This window comes from Microtus oregoni, unplaced genomic scaffold, assembly GCF_018167655.1.
Source record: "Microtus oregoni isolate MIOR12 unplaced genomic scaffold, Mior012 000009F_ref0000495, whole genome shotgun sequence".
In the NCBI taxonomy this organism is placed as follows: Eukaryota; Metazoa; Chordata; class Mammalia; order Rodentia; family Cricetidae; genus Microtus; species Microtus oregoni.
Genome location: NW_024543068.1, coordinates 42164042 through 42191612, shown reverse-complemented (window position 1 = coordinate 42191612; position 27571 = coordinate 42164042). Strand labels below are relative to the sequence as shown.

General features: G+C 41.2%; 1 protein-coding gene across 3 annotated transcripts in view; it reads right to left on the bottom strand.

Annotated features, from left to right (window-relative positions):
* Window positions 1-27571, bottom strand: part of Prkd1 (protein kinase D1) — a 394421-nt gene that overhangs the window by 284787 nt on the left and 82063 nt on the right. For 2 of the 3 annotated variants that reach the window (XM_041658220.1, XM_041658221.1), the window contains exon 1: window positions 12987-13425. The exons of the other annotated variant lie outside the window; for it this stretch is intronic. In XM_041658220.1, the coding sequence (XP_041514154.1) occupies window positions 12987-13244 (258 nt within the window). In that variant the 5' untranslated portion in view covers window positions 13245-13425. Of the gene's footprint in view, window positions 1-12986; window positions 13426-27571 lie in introns of those variants that run through there. 3 annotated transcript variants of the gene reach the window in all.

Below are 27571 nucleotides of genomic sequence, written 5' to 3'. Positions count from 1 at the left end.
CACCTCTTACTTTCTCAGCATTGGTTAGTTATGGGTCCCTGTATTAATCACCATCTACTGCAAAAAGAGAATTCTTAGATGAGGTCTGGGAGATGAAATTGATCTACAGGTATAAGATTAAGTCATTAGGAGCCAGTTTAATAAGATGTCTATTTTAACAGCATAATATTGGTAGGTTTTCCATCCTATGATCTGTCTAGGCATAATTTCTTAACCACTCGTGAAGTGAGATTTATAGCCACTCAAAAAGAAAGTGGATATTTTCATGACATTGATGCCATTATTGAACCAGTAGGCATGGTTTTTCCAAACTAGTCATTATTATAATATGAAGGCTTTATATACATATATGTGTATCCTTTCTGTGTGAGTACATGCAATGTGTGTGCTGGTGTCCCCAGAAGCAAGGTGGCTCCCCTGGAGCTGGAGCTAACAGGTAGTTCTGAGCACTTGGATGTGAGTATTCTAGAGCAATTTTGACCTCTGGAAGAGCAGGACACTCCAGAACGCTGAGTCATCTCTCCAGCCTAAAGGTTTATTCTACCTTTCATTGTTTAGGGCAAGGGGATGGTTCATCTAAGTGTGGGTATTCTAAGAGGCATAGATATCAGATGCCCCTAGAGATGGAGTTACAAGCAATATTAAACCACCCAGTGTGGGTACTGGGAACAAGACATGGGTCCTCCCAAAGAGCAGAAAAAGCTAACTTCAGGGCACCATTGTCAATAATCTGCAATCAAAAGAAGGGGTGCCTTTAATTGATAAAAGACATTGAGAAACATTTTTCTTCAATAAGCATTTAAGCAATGATAGACTAACTAGCTCAAATAGTTAAAATCTCCAGAATTTAAGCCAAATGAAAAGTAGGCCTTGCTTCTCTAGTTATGATCATCCATTTGAAACTAAGAGAATGATTCGATGTCTCTCCCGTCATTGTGCAATTAATATGACTGATTGAATGACTTAGCAAAAGGCTTTACCTTTTTGGTATATCCAAAACTGACAGTTTAACCTAATGGGAAGAATTCTTTTAAATGATCAATTGAAAATAATTTAATTCATAAGAAAGTCTAAAATGTATACCAAAGTGGCTGAATAAATTTCAAACCAAATACAAATTATTACAGGCCACTGTGATAGCTCAGCAGTTGAGAGCACTTGGTGTTCTTGAAGACCCAGGTTCGGTTCCCAGCAGCTACCTGGAGGCTTACAACTGTCTATAACGAAGCTCCAGGGGATCTATTACTGCTATCTATGGGCTCCTGTATACACGGAGTATACAATATATTTGCTGAGGCACACAGTTATACACATCAAATAAAATAAATATTTTCAAAATACATTAAGATCAACTTGAATCATTTAAAAAATACAAAAAGCAAACTAAGTTAATGGTACTTAAATTTGATCTTGAACAAAATTGGTCTTTACTTGATTCACAAACACACTTTTGTTTACAACATCTCAAGCGTGGTTTTGATACATTCAGACTCCTTCTCGTCTGTGCTTACTTCTGGTTTATTTGTTTGTTTGTTTTTGTGGGGTTTTTTTGTGCAGGGCTTTTAGCCTAGGCAGACTATGGAATCCATATGCAGCTGAAATGCCTTTGGACTTCTGATCCCCTAGCCTCCACCTCCTAAACGTTGTGCTGCGACTATAGGCGTGTGTGTCACCATGTCTGGTTCATGCCACAATGATACAGAAGATCTGAAGTAATAAACTGATGCCATGAAGGATTTACCAGTAAAGTTGCATAGGAAATATGAAATGGCACAAAGTAGAATTTAGCCAGAAGAACATGACCTCCAAGACACCTGAAAGACAAGCAGTGACTGACCAGACTTGTTAAAAACAGTAAAGAAAGAAAATTCTGTACCATAACTGAACTTTGGGGTTGCTGAAAAAGTTTCTGCTAGTGTTTATTCACCAAGATTGTCCTCCAAATCGTCTACCCAGAACAAAGGCGGCGACCAGCCAACCAGCTGGCCATTAGGTCCATCCCTGTATCAAGGGTGCAGTCCAGAATCACAGCCACACTTAAGTCACGGCCTGTCGTTCAGTCTTCCAAGTGAGCTCTTATCAAGGAAGGCATGAATCACCCGTGTGGGAAGACAGCACCTGGGTAACAGCTATTTGAAGGGAATAACATTGATGCACTTAGGAAATAATTCTGGCAATATTTCTGCTGTGCAAATTTCCCACGTGCCCAAGTGGTCAAATTTGCAGTTGTCTGCCTCAGTTTAAATTTCTTCCAATGTGACTTGGGACCGGACCTAAAACAGATTTAAGGATGACAGTGTGTGTGGAATGCAGGAGCCTAAGGTGTTTACAAGTTAGTAAAACCTTCTGTGCGCAGCAGGCTCCTCTTTGGGCACTAGCAGGAGCCTGCATCTGTTCTATTAAAGAGTTTCTCTTATATTAATCTCTAAGTGCACCACGTGATCTCTCACTGGGAAGGCATATGACTTCTGCAATAACCGGTTACTTAGGTAAAAAAGATCCCAAATACCCAGATGTCTATTAAAAATCTGTTCCTTAAATTGAGCCTTCACCATCTATTATTTCAGTGATTATTTCTCCTGAAGTGAGTTTCCACTGCCAAGGTGTGCCACACATTGCCACATCCCTCCAACATATACTTAGAAGGAATAACAAAACACAATTGGAGCTTTACACTGATAGATGAAAAAATATGGTAAAGCAGGCCGTGATCATAGCACATCTAAAGGAAAAGTTATTAAAGTTGAATACAGGGGTATTTTAAAGAAAGGAATGGCAAATTGCTTGACTGAGCTCCCAGTAAGCATCAGGGGCATTACAGGCACACCTCAGTTCATATCTTTCAGGTGCTAACAGGCTTTGTGGGGTTCTGTCCCCATTTTATGCACAGGAAGCCTGATGCTTGGGAGGAAATCTAAATAACAACTACAAGAAGGAATGGCTATAGTTCCTGAGGATTTCAATGGCCTGGTCTTCCGCAAGAGCAAGCAATTCCTCTGTCCATTTTTAAGAGCAACACTAAAAAATAGAGCCAAATAACAATGAAACATTGAGCCAGATCTCCTGGCACTATAATGATAAAAATAAATAAATATCTAAATGGGTAATCAGTGAAGAAAGATAGAAAGAGAGAGAGCAAAGTAAAGGATAATAAAAAATTGATGCAGATTAGATAGCACTACAACAATTAAAGAGATAAATATCTAATCAGTCATCTCAGTGAGGAAAGATTAGATCCTAAAGAAGGGTTAATATCCAAACACAGAAGGAACTCACATATCTCAGTAACAAGAAAATCACCTCTAAAAATCAAAGTATGGGCAAAAGAAAACATAGAGTGGATCCACAAATATATTGCAAAAATATTTACTACCTAACCATCAGGGAAGTGTAAATCTGAACTGTATTGCCTCAAACCTGTTTGGAATAGCTACTACCAAAAAGACATGATAAACAAGTATTGGTAAGAATGTGGGCACAGGCCCTACATACACTGTTGGTTGGACATAAATCAGTAAAGCAACTCTGAAAATTCCATAAAGATTCATAAAGAAAGAAGAATAAAAACATCATCTCACGTATGATTCCAAAGAAAATTTCTCTTTCTCTCCCTCCCTCCTTCCCTCCCTCCCTCCCTCCTTCTCCCTCCCTCCCTCTCTCTTTCTCCACACACACACAGAGAGAGAGAGAGAGAGAGAGAGAGAGAGAGATAAATGTCTTTTGAAACATCAGTAACCCTAGGTCTTCCTGACTCAGAGATTACAATATTTGGTGAATGAAGAAATGGTAACTCTTCAATGTTTCATCTCTCAGGTCTTTGCTATTTAATATGGGCTGTTTATTTCTACTTTTTTTTCTTTTTGGTTTTTCAAGACAAGGTTTCTCTGTAGCTTCAGAGCCTGTCCTGGAACTAGCTCTTGTAGACCATGGTGGTATCGAACTCACAGAGATCTATCTGCCTCTGCCTCCCAAGTGCTGAGATTAAATGCCTGCACCACCACCACCTGGCCTATTTCTACCTTTTTAACTGTACTTGATTCCCAACTCCGCACCACCCATCCCCAGCTCTAACTGTCTGAGGGCTTCATGAAAAGCAAGGCTAATACTTTCTCACAAAGCCTTTGTGGATGCCAATTCCTAAGCAGAATTCATATGGTACTGAGCAAAGAAACTGAAAATGTCCAAGGTCACAGTAAGATCCAAATAAGCAATCTTGTTATCCTATAAATTCAGCTGTAGGAGCACTGGGTACAGAAAAAAACATGATCAAAATAAACTTTAAGATAATTGTATACCACAGCAGGCTTCAGTGGTCTCAAGATTTAATACGATCCTTCCAACTAGTGGAACCAGTGAGGGATATACATGTGTGTTTACTCCATATGTACATACACACATGCATATATATATATATATATATATATATATATATATATATATACATACAAATATAGAGAGAGCCCTCGTATGTATGCATGTGTATATAAACACATATAAGAAACTTTTAATTATTTCCTGAAGGCGTAAGTCACAAACAATGCCACACCAATTCGGGGTTATGATTATTAGGGTGGTATTTATTTAAAGGGGAAAAAACTTACAGATCACTGTCCCAGGCAACAGCCCTCTACGCAACCAGGAAAGGAGCCTAGTCGCAGGCGGAGCAGGAAGTGAAGAGAGAGAGGAGAGGGAAGTGGCCGCTTTTTTAAAGGGAGAGAAACCACGCCCCAATGGGCTGGTACCTCAGCGGTGATAGGCTGGAGGAGTGGGAGGACCTCCCACAACAATTTCCAACATAAGTTAGAAAAGTTTCAAACAATAGTGTATATGCTTCTTTAGTGAACAGGATAACGCTGCCTGTGGAGCCTCGCACTATCAGAAAGACAATCTGTCAAGTACATACATGCTTTTCGCTACCACCTTCATCGTGACACTCATTCTTGTCAAGCATTTTATGACACCCATGAAAAAGTGGCCACCGACAATTAAGGAGAGAAACTCTTGCAAACTCTTGAAATCGTGCCTGAATACAAGCAGTAGATCCAGCAAATTCCTCATCAATCAGGGCTTTAGTTGGAACAGATGCCAACGTACCAGGAACGGGTACATTTTTTTCTCTTTTTCACCAAAATAAGTTGAACAAAATTCCCGAATGATTGCATATTTTAAAATCTAAGCTGTATTTGCCAACACTGTTAAGTTGCTGTATCAACTGTCTCGCTTCAACCAAATACAACCTTTTGCAAGTTTGGGAGAAACTTCTAAAGAGGAAACTGTGGTCTGGACAGGTTAGTTGTTTCTGAAGATAAAGTGCATTTACAACATATTTGGCTTTTTGCCTTTCTATGTATTCAAACTACATGATATTCTATAATTACGTGTTGTCCACATAATTCAAGAGATTGTTTATTTAGTAATTTGGTTTTGGTTTTAATGTGAGACCAGTAAAGTCAGAAAAACAAAAAAAAAAAAACATAATATGGGATTTTCTGTTGCCAAGTAACATCTAGAGGTCATTTCATTACACGATTTTAATGTATTTGCCAATATCAGAAAGATTTATAGGAAAATTTTCATATATTTTTATACATGAGAACTATTTTGCCTATAAGTGAGCCAATTGTCTTCCTAGTTATAAGTCCTATCATTAGAAGACCATGACATCATGCCCTCTTTGTTTTAAATTGTGTAACACCCTGTACCATTAAAAAAAGTTTTAAGAAAATGAAAGCCCGTTTTCACACCTGGACTACAGAATAAGACTGATAAAACTGTAAGGTAAGTCAGCACTTTAACAGTATCCTACACTTCGACTTCTATTTGTGGTAATCACTTGCATGAACCAAGGGGACTACTACTCCCAACACATTAAAAACAAACATTACGCCAGGCTTGCTGGTGCACACCTTTAATCCCAGGAGGCAGAGACAGGAAGACCTTTGTGATTTCGAGGCTAGTCTAGTAGTCTACAGAGTGAGTTCCAGGACAGGCAGAGCTGTTGTCACACACAGAAACCCTGTCTTATCACCTCCAGCTGGACTACATCTTATCTACCCTTAATGCAATCTGAGTTCAGCCATGCGATATGGATTATAGTACCAATTTCTTGATGTGGGTGCTTTATGTTTACCTGCAAATGCAGCTTGCTTGGTTTTGTTTAACTTGGATGCACAGTATGAATACATTAGTCTTTGAGGAATTCTGAAAGGACGAGCCTTGCGCAGCTCATTCAAAGTACGGCAGCTTCTAATACTTGCCCTGCAACAGACCAAGGATAGTGTTGCTGAGCCCTACAGCACGCTCTCATTAACACTGCAACTTTCCTTCACATTTCTTTTGCTAGCAAGATAACAGTGTATAATGGGAACTTCTGATGATTGACAGGTGGTAGCATCTACCGTACACATACTTACCAGGCAGTGACCTCAACACTTTGCATATATTATCTTCACACGCAAAGTAATGTTAGAGAACTTATAACCATAAAGTCATACACCTACACATTTTATAGTGTTTAAAAAGTTCATTTTAAAAACCATGCATAAAATGATAAAACTTATATGTAATAATCTCGGGGGGGGAGTAATAATGATTGGCAAAATAAAGTTTGGAATCTTCCTTTATAGTTCAGCATAAGTTTGATAAGACCGGTGTCATAGAGTCTCTCATGCTATGATGAAGCACTATGACCAAAAGCAATTTGTAGAGAAATAGGTTTAAGCTTACACTTCCACATCACAGTCCATCTCAGAAGGCAGTCAGGGAAGGCACTCAAGCAGGACAGGAACCTGGAGGCAGGAACTGATGCAGAGGCCATGGAGAGGTACAGGTTACAAGTTTGTTCCTCTGTGGCTTGCTCAGCCTGCTTTCTTATAGAAGAGCCCCTGGGCCATCCCTAACAATCACTAATTAAGAAAATACCCTATAGGTTTGCCTACAGCCTGACCTTATGAAGGCACTTTCCCACTTGAGAGTCCTTCTTCCCAAATACCTCTTGCTTGTGCCAAGTGACATAAAACTGGGCAGAACTTAACCTCCATTAAGTATGGTATTTCAGGGGAAGTTTTAAATTGAGGAATTTTCTAATCTAATCTATGCAGGCACCACCACTCAACACACTACAATCGTGTTCTTTCAAATATCTTGAACTTGAATCTAAGGGCTTACATTAAAGCTTATACTATCCAACAAAGTCTGCAGAGCTTTCTGTTTTCCACATCAGAATTTCAAAGATTATTCTTCCTGTGAAATCTATGACAGACACAGTTTACACCTTTGGGAGAGATATCTTTGTACTAATATAGAAATACCAAGTGAAGTGACTGCTCCGTGCTGTGAGACAGAATACAACAGAAACTTTCCATCTTGAAGTCCACATTATAATGTATAAAACAAAACTTCAGTATGTGAATGCTGGGCCTAAATAACCAGCTCTTCATATGTACTTCAAAACTACGTATGAATTCATTGCACATGTGTATACATTACACAAAAACACTGTGCACCCAGGCTGAGCATCCCTAATCCAAAATCTTCTGACTGACACTTCTTGAGCATCAATATGACACAAGAAGAAAGTTCCATACCTGTCTCCATGCAACCACTAACAGTCGAGATGAATTTTTAAATACTAAAAGAATAAATAAAATAAAAATTGTCTGTGTAAGCATGGGTCTAATCCCAGAGAAATCTCATTATTCGTGTTATAAATATTATAACATCCAGAAGAACCCAAAGTCCCAAACTCCTCTTATTCCAAGACTTTTGTACAAAGGATACTTAACCTGTTCAGGACATTTATGTCACAATATACTATATAACCCCAATGAAATCAAGGTACATAAGCTACTAAGCTTGAAAGTAAACATTAAATTGGAAATGCATGTTACTATGTTTTTTTAACAGTCACCTACTAAAACGTCAAATTCTATACTTTATCATTAAGTCAGAAATTAGTAGTATACATTATGTCCAAAAATAGAATTAGAACAAAAATATACACCAAAGACTCTCATTAGTTTAAGAGGTTTTTGTTGTCTACACACCCAGGGGTGATCCACCAGCTAATTACTTCCAGCTTTCTCAATCTGTGTGAAAGTGGAATGGCTAAAATTAACCATAAGGGTTAAAAGGGACACCGTAACTGTTAAGAAAACAATACATAATTAAGAATGTAAAACAATGGCACACAAAGTAATGCTACTATCAAACCAAGGCTCTAACCTTGTTACTCTGGTAACTATTTTCCACTTAAAAGTTCATACTTTAATTTCCTTAGTCAGGAAGACCAGTGTTAAAGGTAAAGCTTAGGTCGGGTGTCTTACAGATGCTATCACACTAGTAAGGGTGTCCAAAAGGGGAGCTCTGGTTGTCCTTTTAATAAGATTAAACCCAAATGAACAGGAAGCCACATAATTGTACTGTACACCACTCAACGCCCTTTGAGTTCTAAATGTTCGGGCACACCTGTGTGCGCATGCATGCTAAGGTATCCAGGCACACCTGTGTGTGCACATATGCTAAGGTTTATGGGTGCACCTGCGTGCACACACATGCTAAGGTGTACATGTGCACCTGTGTGTGCACACATGCTAAGATGTATGGGCGCACCTGTGTGTGCACACGTGCTAAGATGTATGGGCGCACCTGTTTGCATGTGTGCTAAGGTATATGGGTACACCAGTGTGTGCACACATACTAAGGTGTACATGTGCACCTGTGTGTGCACACGTGCTAAGGTGTACAGACACGCTTGTGTGTGCACACATACTAAGGTGTACATGTGCACCTGTGTGTGCACATGTGCTAAGGTGTACAGGCACACTTGTGTGCATGCATGCTAAGGTGTACAGGTGCACCTGTGTGTGCACACATGCTAAAGTGTACAGACACACTTGTGTGTGCATGCATGCTAAGGTGTACATGTGTACCTGTGTGTGCACATGAGCTAAGGTGTACAGGCACACTTGTGTGTGCATGCATGCTAAGGTATACAGGTGCACCTGTGTGTGCACACGTGCTAAGGTGTACAGGCACACTTGTGTGTGCATGCATGCTAAGGTGTACATGTGCACCTGTGTGTACACACGTGCTAAGGTGTACGGGCACACCTGTATATACACATGTGTTAAGGTGTACAGGTGTACCTGTGTGTGCACATGTGTTAAGGTGTACAGGTACACCTGTGTGTCCATGTATGCTACGGTGTACAGGTGCACCTGTGTTTGCATGTATGCTAAGGTGTATGGGTGCACCTATGTGTGCATGTATGCTAAGGTGTATGGGTGCACCTGTGTGTGCATGCGTGCTAAGGTGTATGGGTACACCTGTGTGTGTACACGTGCTAAGGTGTACAGGTGCACCTGTGTGTCCATGTATGCTAAGGTGTACAGGTGCACCTGTGTGTGTATGTATGCTAAGGTGTACAGGTGCACCTGTGTGTATATGTATGCTAAGGTGTACATGTGCACCTGTGTTTGCATGTATGCTAAGGTGTACAGGTGCACCTGCGTGTGCATGTATGCTAAGGTGTATGGGTGTAAGGTATAGGTACACAGCCTGCTATGAATTCAGTCTACGTCATCCTCTGAGATGTTGCTACCTGTTCCATGATAATTCCTTCTCATTTGATGTAGTCAACATTCCTTTGACAGGACAAAGTAGAAGGGTATCAGTGAAAACAGAAGCCATGCATACTGATTAAGGAACAGATCTTTATATATAACCAAGTTACAATGGTATACACATGCAAAGTGAAGACATTAAAAGACTAAACACTGTAAAGCAGACTTTACCTCAGCTTCCCAAAAAGACAGAGCTAATAACATCCTATATATTCCTACATTCTTCAGTGCAAAGAAAGAGATCACCTCAGATTACACTAAACATTAGGTTAAAAAAAAGTATTAGGAACTTTTATAACTCAGTAAATGGTAAGGATCGAACACCTTAAAAGAACTTCTGTCGAATTGCCATCTAATTTCTTCAAGAACAAACTCATATCTGATATTTTCTAAACCTACAAATTAAGGGGAAACTATATTGTTAAGATCTACACATTAACAAGAACTTCAAGCCAAGTTTCTCAGGTACAGCCACTCTCCTGTTTAATCCTGTCCATCTCAGGAACTCTTCCCCCAAAGAAGGTCCCATGAATAATACCATTGAAATCTACTGAACTGTCAGTTAACACCTCCAATGAGTTAAGCTAGGAACATCTCTGCAGTACTCAGGAGCTCCTGAACATAGACTAGATTAAAAATACTCCTAATACTGAAGCAATAAGAGGGAAGGACTATGAAAATCAGGAGAACCTTCTCTTTAAAAGCCTAAATGCTAAACTGCAAATGGCTTGAAACCCACCCTTTTTAATATTAGTATTCTCATTCATCATTCTCCCTTTCTGTTTCTGTCTCTGTCTCTTTCTGTATGTGTCTCTTTCTCTCTGTCTCTCTCTATCATCCTTTCTCACAGTTAATGTCTTCATAAAGTATAGTAGAAAAGATGGGAAAAGCACAAAAGCCTCCCCCCCACACACACACACATAAACACACACACGCTTCCTTACTCCACGCAATCAAGCTGCCCACTCCTGCTGCCACACAGTACAGAATCCTCTAAGTCTTATTTCTGCCTGGAAAAGTAACATATCCCAAAACCAATGTAGAAGATACATGGATAACGAATTATATATAGGTAGATAGATGATTGAGAGTTACATGATATATATAAATAAATGAAGAGGACAAGGACAGACAGTGGGTGATTGATGTCTAGATGGATAGATGATAGAGTAAGTAAAAAGACACACGGTTTAGACCCATTATCTTGTATATTTTACTTATAATATTATGGATACACATAACATAAAAATTCACATTTCAAAATCATTCATCCTTTCCATAAACATTTTTTAAAAAATCATGGCCAGGAAAACTTTTCAAACTTTTCTTTTGGCAAGAAGCTACAGAATAAAGACAATAAAGACAGGATTCCCCTTAGAAAGCACCAGTGGGACTGGTGTCCTCTCTTCCCAGCATTCCTGCAGCTCCCCCACCCGTACCATCTTGGCTCACAGCTAAGCAGTTCCTGACTGGACTCCAGTTTTCTTTTGGCCATAACATTTTTGCCATTCTAAAACACCCTGCACACAGCTAACATGCGTTTCAGATAAGCCCTGGCATAGTTATCTCTCTTGGGAAGATTGCTGAGTTTTTTTTTACAATGTAAGTTTCTAATCACCTCAAGGCTTTTCTTCTAAGTGAACCTTGCCTACACATCCTACTGATGATGCTCCAGCCTCTTGCATCCCATCGGTCCTCTTGCCACCACCTCTCCCAGGTACTGGTAACAATCTCCAGGTAGCAGCACCCTGAGTCAACTGGAATTCACTGTCCAGCCAAAATCCCAACCCAAAACCTTCAAACCACGCATGTTGTTCCCCCATTCAAAAACTTCATCAAGGAGAGAGACAGAGGGAGAGTTTATGTGCATCAAACAAAGTTTGTCCATGTGAATCTAGCCCACTCTCTCATTTTCTTTAGAATCCATCGTTACAATTTCATGGAACCTAATGGCCTCTGTGTGAAAGTTCATCACATGCGGTGTGTATGCGCCTGTGACAGAGATTTTTAATTAACTAGTTAGTGTCCTAACGGAACTATTTAAGGCTAGAGTACGACAGTCAGATCTTAGAATATGTGTTTCTTCACAATCTCGAGGAAGAAGGGGGCTGGACTCAGTGCCATTTTTAGACTTCAAGGAAGCTACAAGCGGTTCAATTACATGACATAAAATATCACTCCTTTTAATTAACAAAACTTCAAGGGACTCACTGTTACTTGAGTCCGGCCTCTAGAATTTTCACTTCCTGGATTAGCGAGGGCTCCCCAGCTCTTCCCTAGGATCTGTGTGCCCACAGCCACTATTAATACTGCTCAAAAACTAGCGCATTTCTCTCCAAACAGTTTAAGAAAATTCGCTCTTGGCTATTCATTAAAAGGTGAGAAGTAGCCAGTCAGTCCTCAGGGGCTGAAATCCAGCACCTTTAAGTACCTCCTCTCTCCTCCCCAGAAGCCTGGCTGTTCACACTGTGAAGAGTGGCGCCATGGGCCTTCCCCCTCCCCCACATTCAATGGCCTCTTTCCATGAAATATCCTTCTGGATGGCTACAGAGATAACCTAAATTAAAAAGTGCGCTGGAAACAGTGATGGGTGGCGTAGTCCAGCTTTATGGGCCTTCCCCAAACAGTCTGGTGGCCGCTATCCAGAGTTCCCCCACAGCCTCAAACTTAAGAGCAAAGCCAGCACTGGCTGTTCCTGGAACCCTAGACCCTCGCTGCTCCAGTCTTCAAGATCAGGGCGTGGAAAATGAAGCCAGATTTACAGAAAGACTGTAAATTTCAGGTTTTATTGTTGGAAAATGTTTCTGAGCTCACATAGAGGTGGTACTCAATTCAGGGAGGACTTGGGTAGTGGTGCACCAACTGCTCGGTTGTTTTCACAGCTGGCCTGCTCAATCACCCCCTTTTTTAAAAAGCACTATTGACAGGTGAGAAATTCCTGGCGTCGAGGTCACAACCGGAACTCCTCAGCATCAATTAGAGCCCAAAGAGGAGGATGGAGTAGAAGGGAGGGGTGCTGAAAATGCACTGGGCTCGCCCAAGGGAACTCTGGCGCTGGAAAGCGGATCTAGCACCAGGTAGGCTCTGGTCCAGGGCAAAGAGTCAGGACAGCCAGGCAGTCTCAAGAATATGCTCGAACTCGAGGAGAAAAGTGCAAGATTCCTTGAACTGTCACCGGAGGAAGGGGAGTAAAGGAGGAGAGGAGGCAGATGTACCAGCGGAGAAGGGCTGGAGATCAGTCCTGAGAGGACTGCGGGGCAGGAAGAGCGGTGCCTGGGGTGAGAACATGCAACCCGGCCACCGCCAGGCTGCATGGCGCGGGCGAGGCCGCTTGCAAAGTTGGCGGGCCCGGGGGCACCTTACCTTCTGGTCCACGATGGAACAAGCCATCTCTCGGACGTGCGCCAGGCTGTAGTCGCCGGAGGAGTCCTGCAGGAGCAGCACCGGCTCGCGGCTCAGGCCGATCTGCAGAAGGAACGAGATGCCCCCCGCCGGGGCCGCCCCGGGCGCCGGGAAGGGCGAGGGCCCGGAGCCAGGGACCAGAGCGGCGGCAGCGGCGGCCACAGCGGCCGCGGCGGGCAGCAGCGGGCTGGGCGGCCGCAGGAGCGGAGGGGCGCTCATCGCGCGAATGAGCCCCAAAGTTTGGCAGACGTGGGACGCGGCGACGCTGCCAGCGGCGGCCGAGAGAAGGCAGCAAACTTTCCGGGAAAGTCGACGAGCGGCCGGGGGCAGGCGAGGGCGGGAGCGGGAGCGGCGAAGATGGCCGAGCGGAGCCCGGGCCGAGCGGAGCGAGCGGGCGAGCGCGCGGCAGAGCGGGGGGGAGGCGCCCAGCTCCAGCCGCCGGGGCGCGCTCAGCTCCGGGGACCGCGGCGGGTCCGCGCGGCCGGCGCCGGCGGGGCGGGGCGGGACGAGGGCGGCGCCGCCGAGCTGACTAGGGGAACCGGAGCCCGCCCGGCGGGGAGCCGCCCCCTGCGCGCTGCAGCCGCTCAGGCCCACTCTGCAGCCCCGAGCGCCGGACCCGCCCATTCGGGGCAGTCCTGGCCACCTCTTGCCAGCGCTCCCACACTACGCACTTCCACCAGCCAGGCGACTTTGGGTGCACCCCGGAACGCCAGGCCCGGAGCCCACTTACATGGGACTCCTTCTGAGAGTCCTCGAGTTTGTTAATGGGTAGGCGGCCAGTCCGCGGAGGTATTTAAATCCGTGTGTCTTTTCTAATAGTCCATCTTAAAGCATCAACCACACCAGCTCCACCCACCATCTCCTTAAGGGCAGGCAAGACTTTGTGTTTGAACTCCTGTGTTGAAGCCTCTTCGGGAAACTGTTCTCTGCTTCTGTCCACCTAAAACCCGCTTTCTAGGAGTGGTTCCAGCCCCACCCCCGCAGCACCCACAGAATGGTCAGTCTGCACTTATTTTAATCTAATCATACTGGTGGCTGGGCAAAGAGAGGTACTTCCCAGCCCATACACCCTGATTCTTTGAGTATGTAGATTTACAGGAGCCCTATTTGGTTTAACAAGCAGCAGTGATAGTTGTCAGACGCCTTCTGAGAATTTTTAATAAATTCCGAAGGGGCTCCATCTTGTCAAGCCTCCTTGTCACATTGGCTTCCCCAGTGTGTCCTCTTACATGCATGAGAAGACACAAACCATTTTGCGTGTTTTTCTTTGCAGTGCATTAATTAATTAATTCTGTCTGGTCTTGACTAATGTTTCTCTTCTGGTCCAGGACATTGGAAGATAGTTTTCTACAGAGTTGTGTTGTGTCTCCGTAACAGAATCTTGAAATCCCCAGCTACATGTGTTCACTCACTGTTCTAGAAGACTCTCTGGGTTGATGCTACAGAATACTGTTTGAGTGGGCAGAGTGGAAGTGTCCCTAAGTTTACAGGGTACGTTAACTAGTTTTACCTAAGAGTGGCCAAGTGGGAGACGTCTGTGTTTTCTGTCACAGCTCTGAACTGAGGGCTTCTCTGTCCCAGAGTCAACTGACACCAGCTTCCCATGAAGTCTGACTAGGTTCTTGCCATAACAGATTACACTGAACATATAAAAGTAAGACAGTCAATAACATATTACATAACAGATTACACTGGACATATAAAAGTAAGACAGTAAATAAGGTTAGTTCCAACAGCAACAACTGTCATAAGTAACAGTAATTTAGTGGTTAAGGGCAGTACTGTAGTCAAGAGCCTGGAGAAAGGCTCCATACTTTAGCCAGTGAAGAAAACAAGATTTTTCTGGTATATTTCCAAGTGAGCCAAGGCCTGGTTGATGGAAAGGGACCAGTCTTAAGAAAATCTGAGGTAATGGCCTTCTAGTCATAAGGAACAGAAAAGACCCCAACAGAGGACTGCAGTTGGTGTGTTCAAGGCACAGGAGCAGAGGGATGCAAGTGGGTGAGAGGAAGCTGGGGGGCGGGGCGAGAAACCAGCCCTTTAAAGCTATGGTAAATTGTTTCTGTTTCATGCTCAGGACACTGCTGAGCCACTGGGATGATTATAACAAAAAGAAAGCCAATGTGATTAACATGTGCTCAAAGATAACGCTCTGGCTTTGCAGGAAACAAATTATAAGAGAAAGGAATAAAGCCAGAGGCACTGGATAGGCGACAAGAGCTGTCATTCCCTTTCCAGGACCGTTGTGATGGTGGTGAGGATGCTAAGAAATAAAAAGTTATAGTTTCTAATTCAGAGGCTGAACTGAAGGTCTTTGCTGCTTAATCAAATTCATAAGTAGTGGGGTAAAAGAGGTGTCATGAAGGACTCCAAGGTTTTCAAGAAATTGGCATGTTGCTGCTGATAACCGAGACATAAGACAGCAAAGAAGCAAGTTGGGGAGAAAGAAGATTCATTCTCTGAGCATTTAAGTTTGAAATGCATCCGGCATTCATCTGGTAATAACTGGAACTGGATTTTTCAGCCCCATATTCAAGAAGAGTCAGAACTATATGTGAAATCATTTCCAAGTTGTATTAGACAAGATCTCTTGAAACAGCTTGGCATACTCGTCAGTTATACGAGATTTGTAGGAACATGGGTGAACCACGTTGGAAGAAAAAACTGTGAATAACTCCTTATGCTATATCAGTGATGTGAAAGATTCTTGTAAGTGCTAGAAGAAGTGAAAAGGAAGAAAAGACAGAACCAACCCAGAAAATTGAAATCACTTTTAAGAAACTTAACCATTCCAGAATGTAGAAGAGTAAATGAAGCAAAACCAGGAGAAAACAAATGGTAAAGCTACCAGAACTTTCCATAACCAACAGAAACTCCCCATAGTGCTGGTTGTTACAGTTTTCTCTCCTATGGGAAGCCGGAGTTGAGACAGCTTCTCACTCTGCAGGCAAGGATGACCTGAAACTGTGATCCTGTTTCCTTCTCACAGGACCTGGGAACTGGGCCACACCCAGTGAGTATGGAAATTGTTATGGTAGGCGTCAGCAGACCGAAGGCTGTCAGCTGCTACTAACTTTTGCTGAATGGCAAAGGAGTGAATAGCACATCTTGAAGAAGCTTGTGCGTACCTTTGGTGACTTCAAAATAATGTATCAAAGACTTGGAAGGTTTAGGAGAGTATCAGGGGTTTCCAACCCTGGTAGGTATATTAACCTTGGAAAAGGAGAGAGTATTTAGAAACAGAGCAGTAGCTCATGAAAATGACTGGATTTTTTAAATGACAACTTATAGTTAGAATTATGGCTAATGCTGGGACAACCTGGCGATGGCTAGAGACATCTTTCCAGAAAGTTCAGAGCCTTCATCATCATTCCACCAAAATAATGATCAGGGTACACAGTCCTGCAGGTGTCTTTCAAAGGATGTTAGGTGCCCAAATAATTTTGTAACTGAAGATCAACAATAGAGAGCAGTTTGAACATAACCTGATTTAAATGGAAGTCAGATTAGGAAAACCATAAACTTTGTTCAAACAAGATTGATAACAGACAGGAAATTAAAATTTAAAAATTTGCAGTTCTGAGGATGAAGGAATTTTATACAATCAGCTGAACATTTAAAACTTAAGAAGCAGAAGATTGAAGAAATTGTGCAAAAGTCTGAACTCAGAAATGTGAATCAGATATTATAGTAGCATATCTTTCCTGTATATATTATTGAGCTCTAGATGCAGAATGCATAACAATAAAGCTAGAGAGAGGGGTGCGTGGATGGATGGATGGATGGATGGGTGGGTGGAATTTTATTTTGTTGATGTTTTAACAAATAAAGCTTGCCTGAAGATCAGAGTGCAGAACTAAGTCACTAGTCACCAGCAGTGGTGGCTCACATCTTTAATCTCAGGACTCAGGAGGTAGCTTGGAGAAGAATCTCTGTTAGTCCAAGGTACCCAGGGCTACACAAGATTGAATCTGTCTAGAAGAGAGACAGAGCTCCCACAAAGTGGAATCCCATGCCTTTAATCCCAGCACTAAAGAGGAGGAGACAGGAGTGATATGACTGGGTGGAGAGAGGAATATAAGGTGGAAGGCGACAGGAGCCCGATGCAGTAAGAGGTTTGGTGGAGACAGTTGCAGTTTGTGGATTTTCCCTGCAGTCTGAGGATGCAGTCTAGGGAGACAGTCTGAAGACAGGATTGCCTCTTCGGTTTGTGCAATGGTAGAGGTAAAAGGTCACTCTAGTGACTGGCCACACTGGTCCTCTGATCCTTCGGTTTTCACCTCTAATATCTGACTCTGGGTCTTATTTATTATGAATGATTAGAATTCATGCTACATATGGATGGATACGCATTTTTTACTGCTGCTTGTTTTAGAGTGTTCATATACAATTAATTACTTTCCAACCTAGATCAGATATAGATAATGGTACAAAAGGGCCCCAAAGGAAAATAAGGTTCCAATGTGTGCTGAGTGGTTTTAGGCCAACATGAGACAAACCACAGTCATCTGAGAGGGGGAAAACTCAACTGAGAAAATTCCTCCATAAGACTGGGCTGTATATAAGCCAGTAAGGCATGTTCGTAATTAGTGACTGATAGAGGTGGGCCCAGCCCATTATGGTGGTGCCATTCATGTGCTGGTGGTCTTGGGATCTATATGAAAGCAAACTGAGCAAGCCATGATGAGCAAGCCAGTAAGTAGCACCCCTCCATGGCTTCTACATCAGCTCCTGCCTCCAGATTCCAGCCCTCTCTGTGCTCTGTCCTGACTTCACTTGACGATGAACATCAATATGAAAGTGTAAGCAAAGTAAACCCATTCCTCCCCTTTCCTTACCATGCTTTTTTTGGTCACGGTCTTTCATCATAGCAATAGTAACCCTATCTAGGACACATTGCCATCTGCCAGAAATTTGGTACTGAAACCAAGGGCCTATTTAGATTTTTTTTTTCAACTTGACACAAGCAAGACTCATCCAGAAAGAGGGAACTTCAGTTGAAAAAAAAAAAAACTGCTTCTATCATATTAGACCAATGGGAAAGTCTCCGAGCATTTTCTTAACGGCCAATGTGGGAAGACCTAGCCCAAGTACAGGTGTTTCACTGAACAATCCATGGGAGGCAAGCCAGTAAGCAGCACTCCTCTGTGGCCTCTGCTTCTGTTCCTATTCAAGTTCCTGCTCTGACTTCTCAGTCATGGTGTCTTTATCACAGCAATTGAAACTAAACTAAGACAAATCACAAGACAAAATATTACATTATCATGCTGACAACTTCAAGGAGAAGAAAAGGGGGGAAACTTTAAGATCTGAACTTAATTGTTCCTCAAGGAGAAAAACTGATTTATTCTTTAATCAGTTTTCAAAAACTCAAGGAAAGGTCAATATGATCCTAGAGTCAAATATCCCAGAAGTGGCAGGAGACCGCTGAAGACAGTTTCCAACTTTCACATCACAAGTCTGTTTCATATTCTTCCTATTAGGTTGCCATCAAATTTTATTTTATTCAGGAATTCTTAGAAAAATTCTTCTTAAAATCACTTTAATCAGAGGTCTTATTATTTGATTTCCAAAAGTTAAAAGTTCCAAGAAGAGATGAATGTTACCCAGGTTTATAAATCATTTCGACAAATAGTTTGGTCTCTAAAGATATGGTTTGCTAACCATATCTGAGTGCTATTAACATCCTGTCACCTAATAGTCAACTAATAGGGACTTATACATTTTCATTTTAATGTGAGATTAACACCTGAATATGCTTATGATCCCTCATATATGAGGATTCTGATTTATTCACAAAATGTCCCTTTGTTATGCATCGATGAATAAAAACTTGTTATATGGAGTAGAAATAGGTTTCATATAAAGGAAAGAAATGTTGTGCCATTTAGGATTTAATTCTGTGGAACTGTCTACTAAACTGCTTTCTGAGTATCATGTTTGCCTTGATAGATGCTTCTGAGGAAGGCATACTTTAATCTGAGATCAAATAGATATTCACCAATATATTTTATTATCCATTAATACTTTTGCTATTGTTTTACTTGTTAGGAACTTTAATCTGTTGGAAATTCGAATATATAATCTAATTAATTTCTAGATCTATTTTCCTGAAAGAATAGTGTAAGGTAGGACATTTTATTTTAACTTATAGTCATAAGTAATACACCCAGCTTCCAGGAACTTTTTACAAGCATGCTTTAACCTGTGTTTGTCTCATTTTTGTTCTCCTGAATAAAATTTAAAATTTCTTGTTCGAAATGTAAAAACTTCTTTGGTGTCAATGCTTTGTTTGTTTTTGAGACAGGGTTTCTCTGTAGTCTCGGGTGTTGTAGAACTCACTCTGTAGATGAGAGTGGTCTAGAACTCACAGAGATTCCCCCGTCTCTGCCTCCGAGTACTGGGATTAAAAGCATGTGCCACCATTGCCTATCCAACATGTTAAAAGCTTTTAACTGTACACATTTTACACATATGTCAAACACCCAAATTGACCTTCTCTTCTCGTCCTGTTGGTTTTTGTTGGACTTGATTCCCTAAACACTGTCCCGTCCCAAACAGTGAGAAATGACTTTGCTGATAAGAACTAAAATTTGCTGTCTCTAAAGCATGAAGAAAGCTGTTCAGAATTCGCTATAGAAATCAGACAGAAATCCCTGCTCCGACAGTGAGCTTTCCTCTGAGTTCAGGGCCTTCACAAGGCTGTGGCTTAGACTCCTCAACTATAATTCCACATACAATTTTTACTAAGTAAATCTAATATTCAAATTCAAAACCTATTAAAAGCAACACACTTATTTTTTTTTGTTGTAATCTAATACAATATGCAAGGCCCAGTTTCCAGGGCTTAGAAATTTTCTTCCAAGTGTGTTTGTTCTTCCAAGTTCTTCCACATGTTTGTCATAGCCAAACATTTCTAACATGAATACCGGTGCTCCCGGTGTGCTCTCTAGCTCAGTTTGCTCGCTTTCATACTTATAATTTTGTGAAATTGTGTATTCTTTTTTTAGCACACTTTTAAATTTTGAAAACTTAATAAGGAATAAAGTAGTTACAATTAATCCAAAATTATTTGAGGACCCCTCCCTGGAAAAAAACATGTATTTTAGCTGAAATTTCTTGAGTATGGTTCAATGCTTGATTTGAAAAATAAAAAAAATTATAATGGAAAGAACCTGGCAGATTTCTTTTTTACTAAAAGAACTAGGAAAATAGTCTTACTGCTTTGAGAAAAAAATAATCTGTTTTTCTAAAAGTGTTTAAATACCTCATTTCTAAAACTATTACTAAAACATTTCGCCAGTTTAAAAGTCTACGCAATTAAAATGAAGCCATTCTTCTGCTATTGAAGCCATAATGGACTCTTGGAATAAAACTGTTCTGCTCTAGTTTGAAGGCAGAAAACATCCAAGCATCGTCTTCAACCAGCCATGTTCAAGAGCTCAGTCACAGAAACCAGCTTTAGATCAGACACTTTCTATAGGACTCCTTACTGGCTTCCAGATAAGGTCAGCTCCTGTGACTCAGGCTTTCTCACTTGGCGTGTTTGTGCCTGTGTCCTGTCAAGACAGTAACAACTCCTTGGTGTAGTCCGTCCAGCACACAGCTCGCAGTATTGGTTTCACTTGTTCCCCAGGCTGGTAGGAGCATCTTGTAATCACCTTCACATACCTATCTTCAAGTGTGTGCAGAACCCAGTACCTATCTAGTGCATTGTGCTCTTACCTTTGGTAACACGTCAGGGATTCTCTACTGAGTCATCAGTGATCTAAGCTTAAAGTTCATAGCATCACTTAGTGGCCCAGCTTCCAGAAAAAGTAAGACAGGATGCCTCTGCTGTCTTTTTATTTCTGTGAAGACATACGTCTTTTTTTTTTTTTGGTTTTTAATTATAACATTAACACGTCCTAATTTAGACTTTGAAAAAAAATCAAGTCTAAATTAAAAGTAAAATGTTTGGTAAATGACAGATTATGTTTTATTTTTTTTTCATTGTGCTCATATGCAGAATCATTGAAAGTATTTTTTTTATAAATTTTTTGGAGGGGGAGAAGTTTACTTCAGCTTACATGTCAGGGCAGAAACCTGAAGACAGGAGCTGAGGCAGAGCCCATGGAGGAGCAACGCTTACCAGCTTGCTGCTCCTGACTTGCTCAGCCTGCATTCTTGCACTACCCAGGACCACCAACTCAGGACCACAGTGAGCTGGGTCCTCTTACATCAATCATCAATCAAAAAAAATGTGCTTTAGGATTTCCCACAGGCCAGTCTTTAGGAAGTATTTTCTGCGTGAACCTTCCCTCTTCCCAGACACTTCTAGGTTTGTGTCAGGGTGACCCAAAACAAGTGACAGAAGCCGTTGCTCTCAGGAACACCGTTAGCTCCAGGATTGCTGCGCCTTCACAAAGCTTGGTACGAACATGGGAGACGACTCCAGAAAGCCGTAGCTGTGGAGCCGCCTACACATCTAGCAGGCAGGATAACAGGCAAACTGCTCAAGAGTCTTTTCTCCAACCCAACTGCTACGATTTCTGTTAACTGGAGGCAGGGGCCTTGTGAAAAGCCAAGTTTCACCAACTTCTTGACTTTTTTGAGTTGTTTACTCCCTGAGCCTTTTAACTTCATAATCTTAATTTTTCTAACATAATGTACTAAGGTATATTTTTTTCAAAGCCGTTTACTATTTTTCAGAAATATCATTTGGGATGGCTGCAGAATGGTGCAGACTCATTGTAATGGAGCATCCTACATAAAGTAAAGACAAAAAGCAATGAGCACCCTGTGTCTATGTAAAAATACTTATGAAATACAGTAAATTCACTGTAACTTTGCCAGAGTTTATATTATTAAATAAAGATTTAGATAGTTGCGGGGGGGGGGGAATCTACTAACAGAAATTTCTACCAGTTTTAAAAAATAGAATCTTTCAAAAAATAGGGAAATTTGTTAAAATTATGATGGTGAAATGCATTAAAATGACATAAAACCTTAAAAATTATTTTAATTAAGACATTTCATAAATATATAAATTGAATATTCTAATCAAATTTGACACCTTAGGAAAACATCAGTTCTGCTGTCAGAATTCAAAATGGTGATATATGCTATATTTGGAAAGTGGTGTGTGTGTCTGTGTATTTTATGACAGAAATTCATTAACTTCATAAGTGTTTGCAGCCTTAGTTAATAAAACAGCAATACATAATGTATTTGAGTATAAGGAAAAAATAACAAGAAGTAAAAAGAAAAATAGATTATAATAGAAAGCTAAAGCCTTAGTATATCAACATTTACATTAAAGGTTTAAGAACTAGAAATTTTAAAAGCGTTTGTGAGACTAGATTAAAATTTTAACAACTAGGCTATGGAGATGGCTCAGTAGGTCAGAGCACTTCCTGCACAGGCCTGAGGGCCTGAGTCCACATCCCCAGACTTTATATAAAAAGCTGGATGTGGTAGCATCCATCTACTGATATGGCAGAGTTAGGAGATGGTGGGCCAGTTAGCTGGGACTGTGCAGTACAGCAGGAAAAACAAGAGACACTCTGCCTCAACCAAGGTGAAAGGTAGAAACCAACTCCCAATATCTTGTCCTGTAACACCCACATGCTCACTGTGGCACATATGAACACACACATACACACAAGAATTAAGCCACTTCAAATACAAAAATATAGGAAAATTGGAAGCAAAACAAGCACAGATGCACATAATGTAATCATTAATAAAAAATCAAACACATATTAATACATTCATATTAAACACTACAGCCTTCAGAGTGAAAATAGTTTTCTAAGGGCATATTACATACATTAACAAGGTCAATACTTCGAGAAGTATAGCAATCAATCATAGAGATATGTGCTTCAAACAGTCCAACTACAACATCCAATAAAGAGCCTGATGGATATGAAAGGGGACGGCAGTGTCAGCATCCTCATGTTACCAATTAATATTAGAATTAAACAGAAAATCATCAAATGCACAGCAGAGATAACAATGTTGTCAACCAATACCAACTTCACAGTTCCAGAACACATGCCCTGGAAGAGCAAATAAACATTCTCTTCAAGCACTGAAAAGACGTTCACCAAGGTGTGTCTCATCCTGAACCATTAAACAAATCTTAGCAATTGTCAAAGTATTGAAATAAGATGGGATGCATACAAAGCCAAGAGACAAATGATGTCTCTCTGGTGTTTGCAATGCTAGCTGTAAAATTCGCAGTCTGCGCCATGCTGCTCACTCCCCCACATTTTCACACTGACTTTTGGGCCACTCGGGGGTGTCTCCATGCAGCAAGACTCTCAGCCACTGTGTAATTCCTCCATGCCCTTCACTGCCTGCCCTTCAGTTCCCAAATTTCTTGTTTCGTTTTCCCTTCTGGTAGCATTTCCCTTCCATGTAGAGAGCTTTCTTTTTTCTAGGAACTTTTAGAACGGGTCTCTGACAATATTTGAACTCTTATTCTGGCCGAACCTTCACAGTTTTTACTGTATGTGGACTCACTATGGGTATTCCCATTGTATAAAATCTTGGCTTGAGGGATGTGTAGTTTTATGGATACTCCTTTTTTGTGTGTGGGATGATGGAGGTAGACATACTCACCCATCAGCTTCTGGGCTGTACCTCATCTCTCCATAAGAATAAAAGTGTCACTGGGCAGTAGTGGCACAAGCCTTCAATCCTAGTGCTGGGGACACAGAGGCAGGAAGATCTCTGTGAGTTCAAGGTCAGCTTGGTCTACAGAGTGAGCTTCAGGACAGCAGGTGTTGAGGGATATTTATTTAACTTGGCATTTAACACTTAAATGTTTGATGTGTTACATTTCTTTATGGATGCATTTAATAATATAAAGATGTTGCTGCTTCACTTTACCTTCGTAAGGCACCTGATTGTCCTAATAAAAAGCTGGATGGCCAATAGCTAGGCAGAAGAGGGATAGGCAGGGTTGCAGACAGAGAGAATAAGTAAGAAAAGAAATCTATGCTGGAGAAGAAGGAGAATAGAATGAGGAGAAAAAAAGAAACATGACTTAGAACAGAAACCAGACAGCTGCCAACCAGCCACAAAAGAGGGGAAAGAAGGAAGGAAGGAAGGAAGGGAGGGAGGGAGGGAGGGGGGAGGGAGGGAGGGAGGAAGGAAGGAAGGAAGGAAGGAAGGAGAAGGAAGGAAGGAAGGAGAAGGAAGGAGAAGGAAGGGAGGGAGGGAGGGAGGGAGGGAGGGAGGGAGGGAGGGGGGAGGGAGGGAGGAAGGAAGGAAGGAAGGAAGGAAAGAGAACGAAGGAAGGAAGGAAGGAAGGAAGGAGAAGGAAGGAAGGAAGGAAGGAAGGAAGGAAGGAAGGAGGAAGGAAGGAAGGAAGGAAGGAAGGAAGGAAGGAAGGAAGGATGGTTAAAAAAACACAAGGCAAAATGTAGATGAAGAGACACGGATTAAAATAAGAGATAGGCCGGGCATTCGTCACTAATAAGAAGTCTCCATGTCATGATTGGGCACCTAGTTGGTGACCCAAAAGGAAGCCAGGGCTACACAGAAAACCCTGTCTTGCAAAACAAAACAAACAAACAAATAAAAAGATCTAGGTTCCCAAGAAATAAGATCCAAAATACAAAGGATACAGCAACAGAAAAATCACTTGTACTGAGCCCAAAAAATCAAATGAATGAGAAAATAAAAGCCAATGGATTCCAAACCTGTGAAGAATCTGATATTGAAATCTAATAATAATTTTAAAAATTCAAAAATCAATCATTATGCCGCATTTGTTCGAATAGTGAAAAATTAAGAAACAAATGAAGGTATAAGAAAAAAATTAAGTGGAGGTTATAAAGGGGGCTAATGATGGCAGAGCTGACTGAATAGAGCAGTGGATATGAAAATGGATTGAGTAATTTATGAATCTGGGCAGCCAAAGGAAAATGGGATAAAAACATAAAAATCAGACTGCTGCCATGGTGTGTAGAGCTGTGTGTGTCACACTGAGTTTCAGAAAGGGGAGGAGGATACAAAACAGTGGGATGGGTAAATTATCCAAAGAAACAATGGCTAAGAAGGTCTAAATTTAATGAAAAGGGAAAAGCTCCACAGATGTATGAATTCTGCTCGGGATGAATCTGAAGAATTTCACACCCAAATACATTAAACTGAAAAGTAAAGACCAAGAGAGCATGCTGAAAGGAGCCAGCAAGAAAGGACTGCACCCCTACTAGGACAATCTGAATGACAGAGGACTCTTCCAGAAGTGGTGAGAAGCCAGAAAGAGCAAAACTTCTTAACAGTGAGAGCTGAAAGGAACAGTCACTCCTAAAGTCTCTATTCCTTCCAAGTGCCTTTCAAGAAGGGGGCGGGAGACACATGCTCAGGTAAAACCAAACCAATGAGATGTCTCAGAAACCAGTTACTAAAGGACAGCTAAAAAGAAATCCTCTAACCCAATAAAGACATTGTGGCAGGAAAGTTTAACTTTAAACCAGAAGGAAGGACAGGACGTATGAGTACATTAAATTATATTTTATGGCTGACATAAAAACTATAAAACTTTTCAGTATGGTAGCTGATGTGTTGAGAATATGGATACAATCCCTTTTTTTAAAATATGAGGAGTAAAAGTGTTTAAATAGAAGTCCTTTTACATGGAAAGTAGGGGAAATACCAGTAATAGCAAATTGTACATATAATGCATATTATATAATTCCACGTGTATATATAATTGTAATTTGGTGCATATAATATATATAGTAGCCTAGAACAACTAGGAAATCATACAAAGTAATATCCTAATGAACACTATAAGTGAATAAACTGCAGTCTACTTTATGTTAGAACAGCAACAACATATTCCAAAGGACCTAGTGGAATTGTGACCATATGTTGCAGTTCAGCACAATTATCAAACAGGTGAGGTGGCTTGCTCTTCTCTGACTGGAGAAGTTGGGTTGTAGATCCTTCTCAGTGTTATTCCACCACAGGGGGCCTGGGTGAACTAGAGCATATTCATTCCAACTCCCATCAGTGATAGAAGGCTATCCTGGGAGCAAACAGGAATTAATTTGCAGGCACAACCCCTCACTGCATGAGGCTCAGTGGCCTCAGTAAGGGAAAATGCTTGGTGTTATACCCTGAAGCAGAAGCTCTGAGAAAATGCAGGAAGTAGGAACACAGAGCATCTGTTCATGCACATATGGGGAGAGAAGTGGACTCTGGTGACCACACTGTGGGGGCAAACACGGAAGATGAAGTCTGTCAGAAAAGAATGAGAGATAGAATATGATGAGCTTGGTGGGCCTGTGGCACAGCTGACCAGATGCACGATTCTGGAGGAAGAAATCCCAGCCTTGTGTCTTCAGAACATTGGTTTTAAGTTAGAGATTTAAAGGACAGTGTGAAATTATTGTTCTAATGAATAAAAGGATTGTTATTTTCAGTTATTGTATTACTGGGTATGGCGTGCTGATTTATGGTACCACCCATATACACCATACACACATACATACACAAACACATAGATCTGTCTATGTATATATGGCCACATGGAACACACAGATCTTCCTAGCATGCTGAATTCCTTTAAACACAATCAAGTGAGCCAGGCTCAGAAAATGTACTCATTTCACATTTATAACTCAATGAAGGTCTGTAATTCTTAAAAAAAAAATAAAGAAAAAAGAAAAGAAAAACATAGTAACTTCTGTTGACAGATGTCTTAGTTATAAGCCTTAGTTAGGCTTATATTGCTATGAAGAGACACCATAACCATGGCAACTCTTGTAAAGGAGAACATTTAATTGTAGCCACCTTACAGTTTCAGGGGTTTACTCCATTATCATCATGGTGGGGAGCATGATGCATGCAGGCAGACATGGTGCTGGAGAAGGAGCTGTGAGTTCTACATTTTGGTCCATGGGCAACAGAAAGTTGAGAGTGAATCACTAGATCTAGTTTGAGCTTCTGAGACCTCAAAGCCCACCCCCAATGACAGACTTCCTCCAACAAGGCCACACCTCCTAATCGTGCCACTTCCTGGGAGCCTCTGGGGAGGCATTTTCTCTCAAACCGCCACAACAGATAGAATGAATATGATGAAGCTGGTGATTAATTGCCACTGAAAAGCTTCAGTTTTGGTTGGATATAAACCTTGAACGGTCAGTGTGATGTACATGGACGTGAGTCACACTAGTAGCAGCTGCACGCATGTAGTATGCTTTCCAGTATCACATCTTGAACATAGTAGGCATTCTTTGTGAAAGTACGGTTATGGTGACCATGCTGAAGGTTTGACAATACTTCTTTAAGAATCATTTCTGGATTTTAAGCACATGAAATAAATATGCATATAAGCAAAGAAATATTCTCAGAATAAGTTTTACAAAATAGAAGCACAGAAGCACAGATAGTATATATTTGTTGGCTTGGGCTATGTAGCATCATTTGTGTTTGGGTATTTACAGCAAAGTGAATACTGCTTTCTCAAGATAGAACCTAAAAACTTTACTTACCCGTGCTCAGAGTAATAAAGGACCAGATTCTCCAGATTATTCTCCCCATGT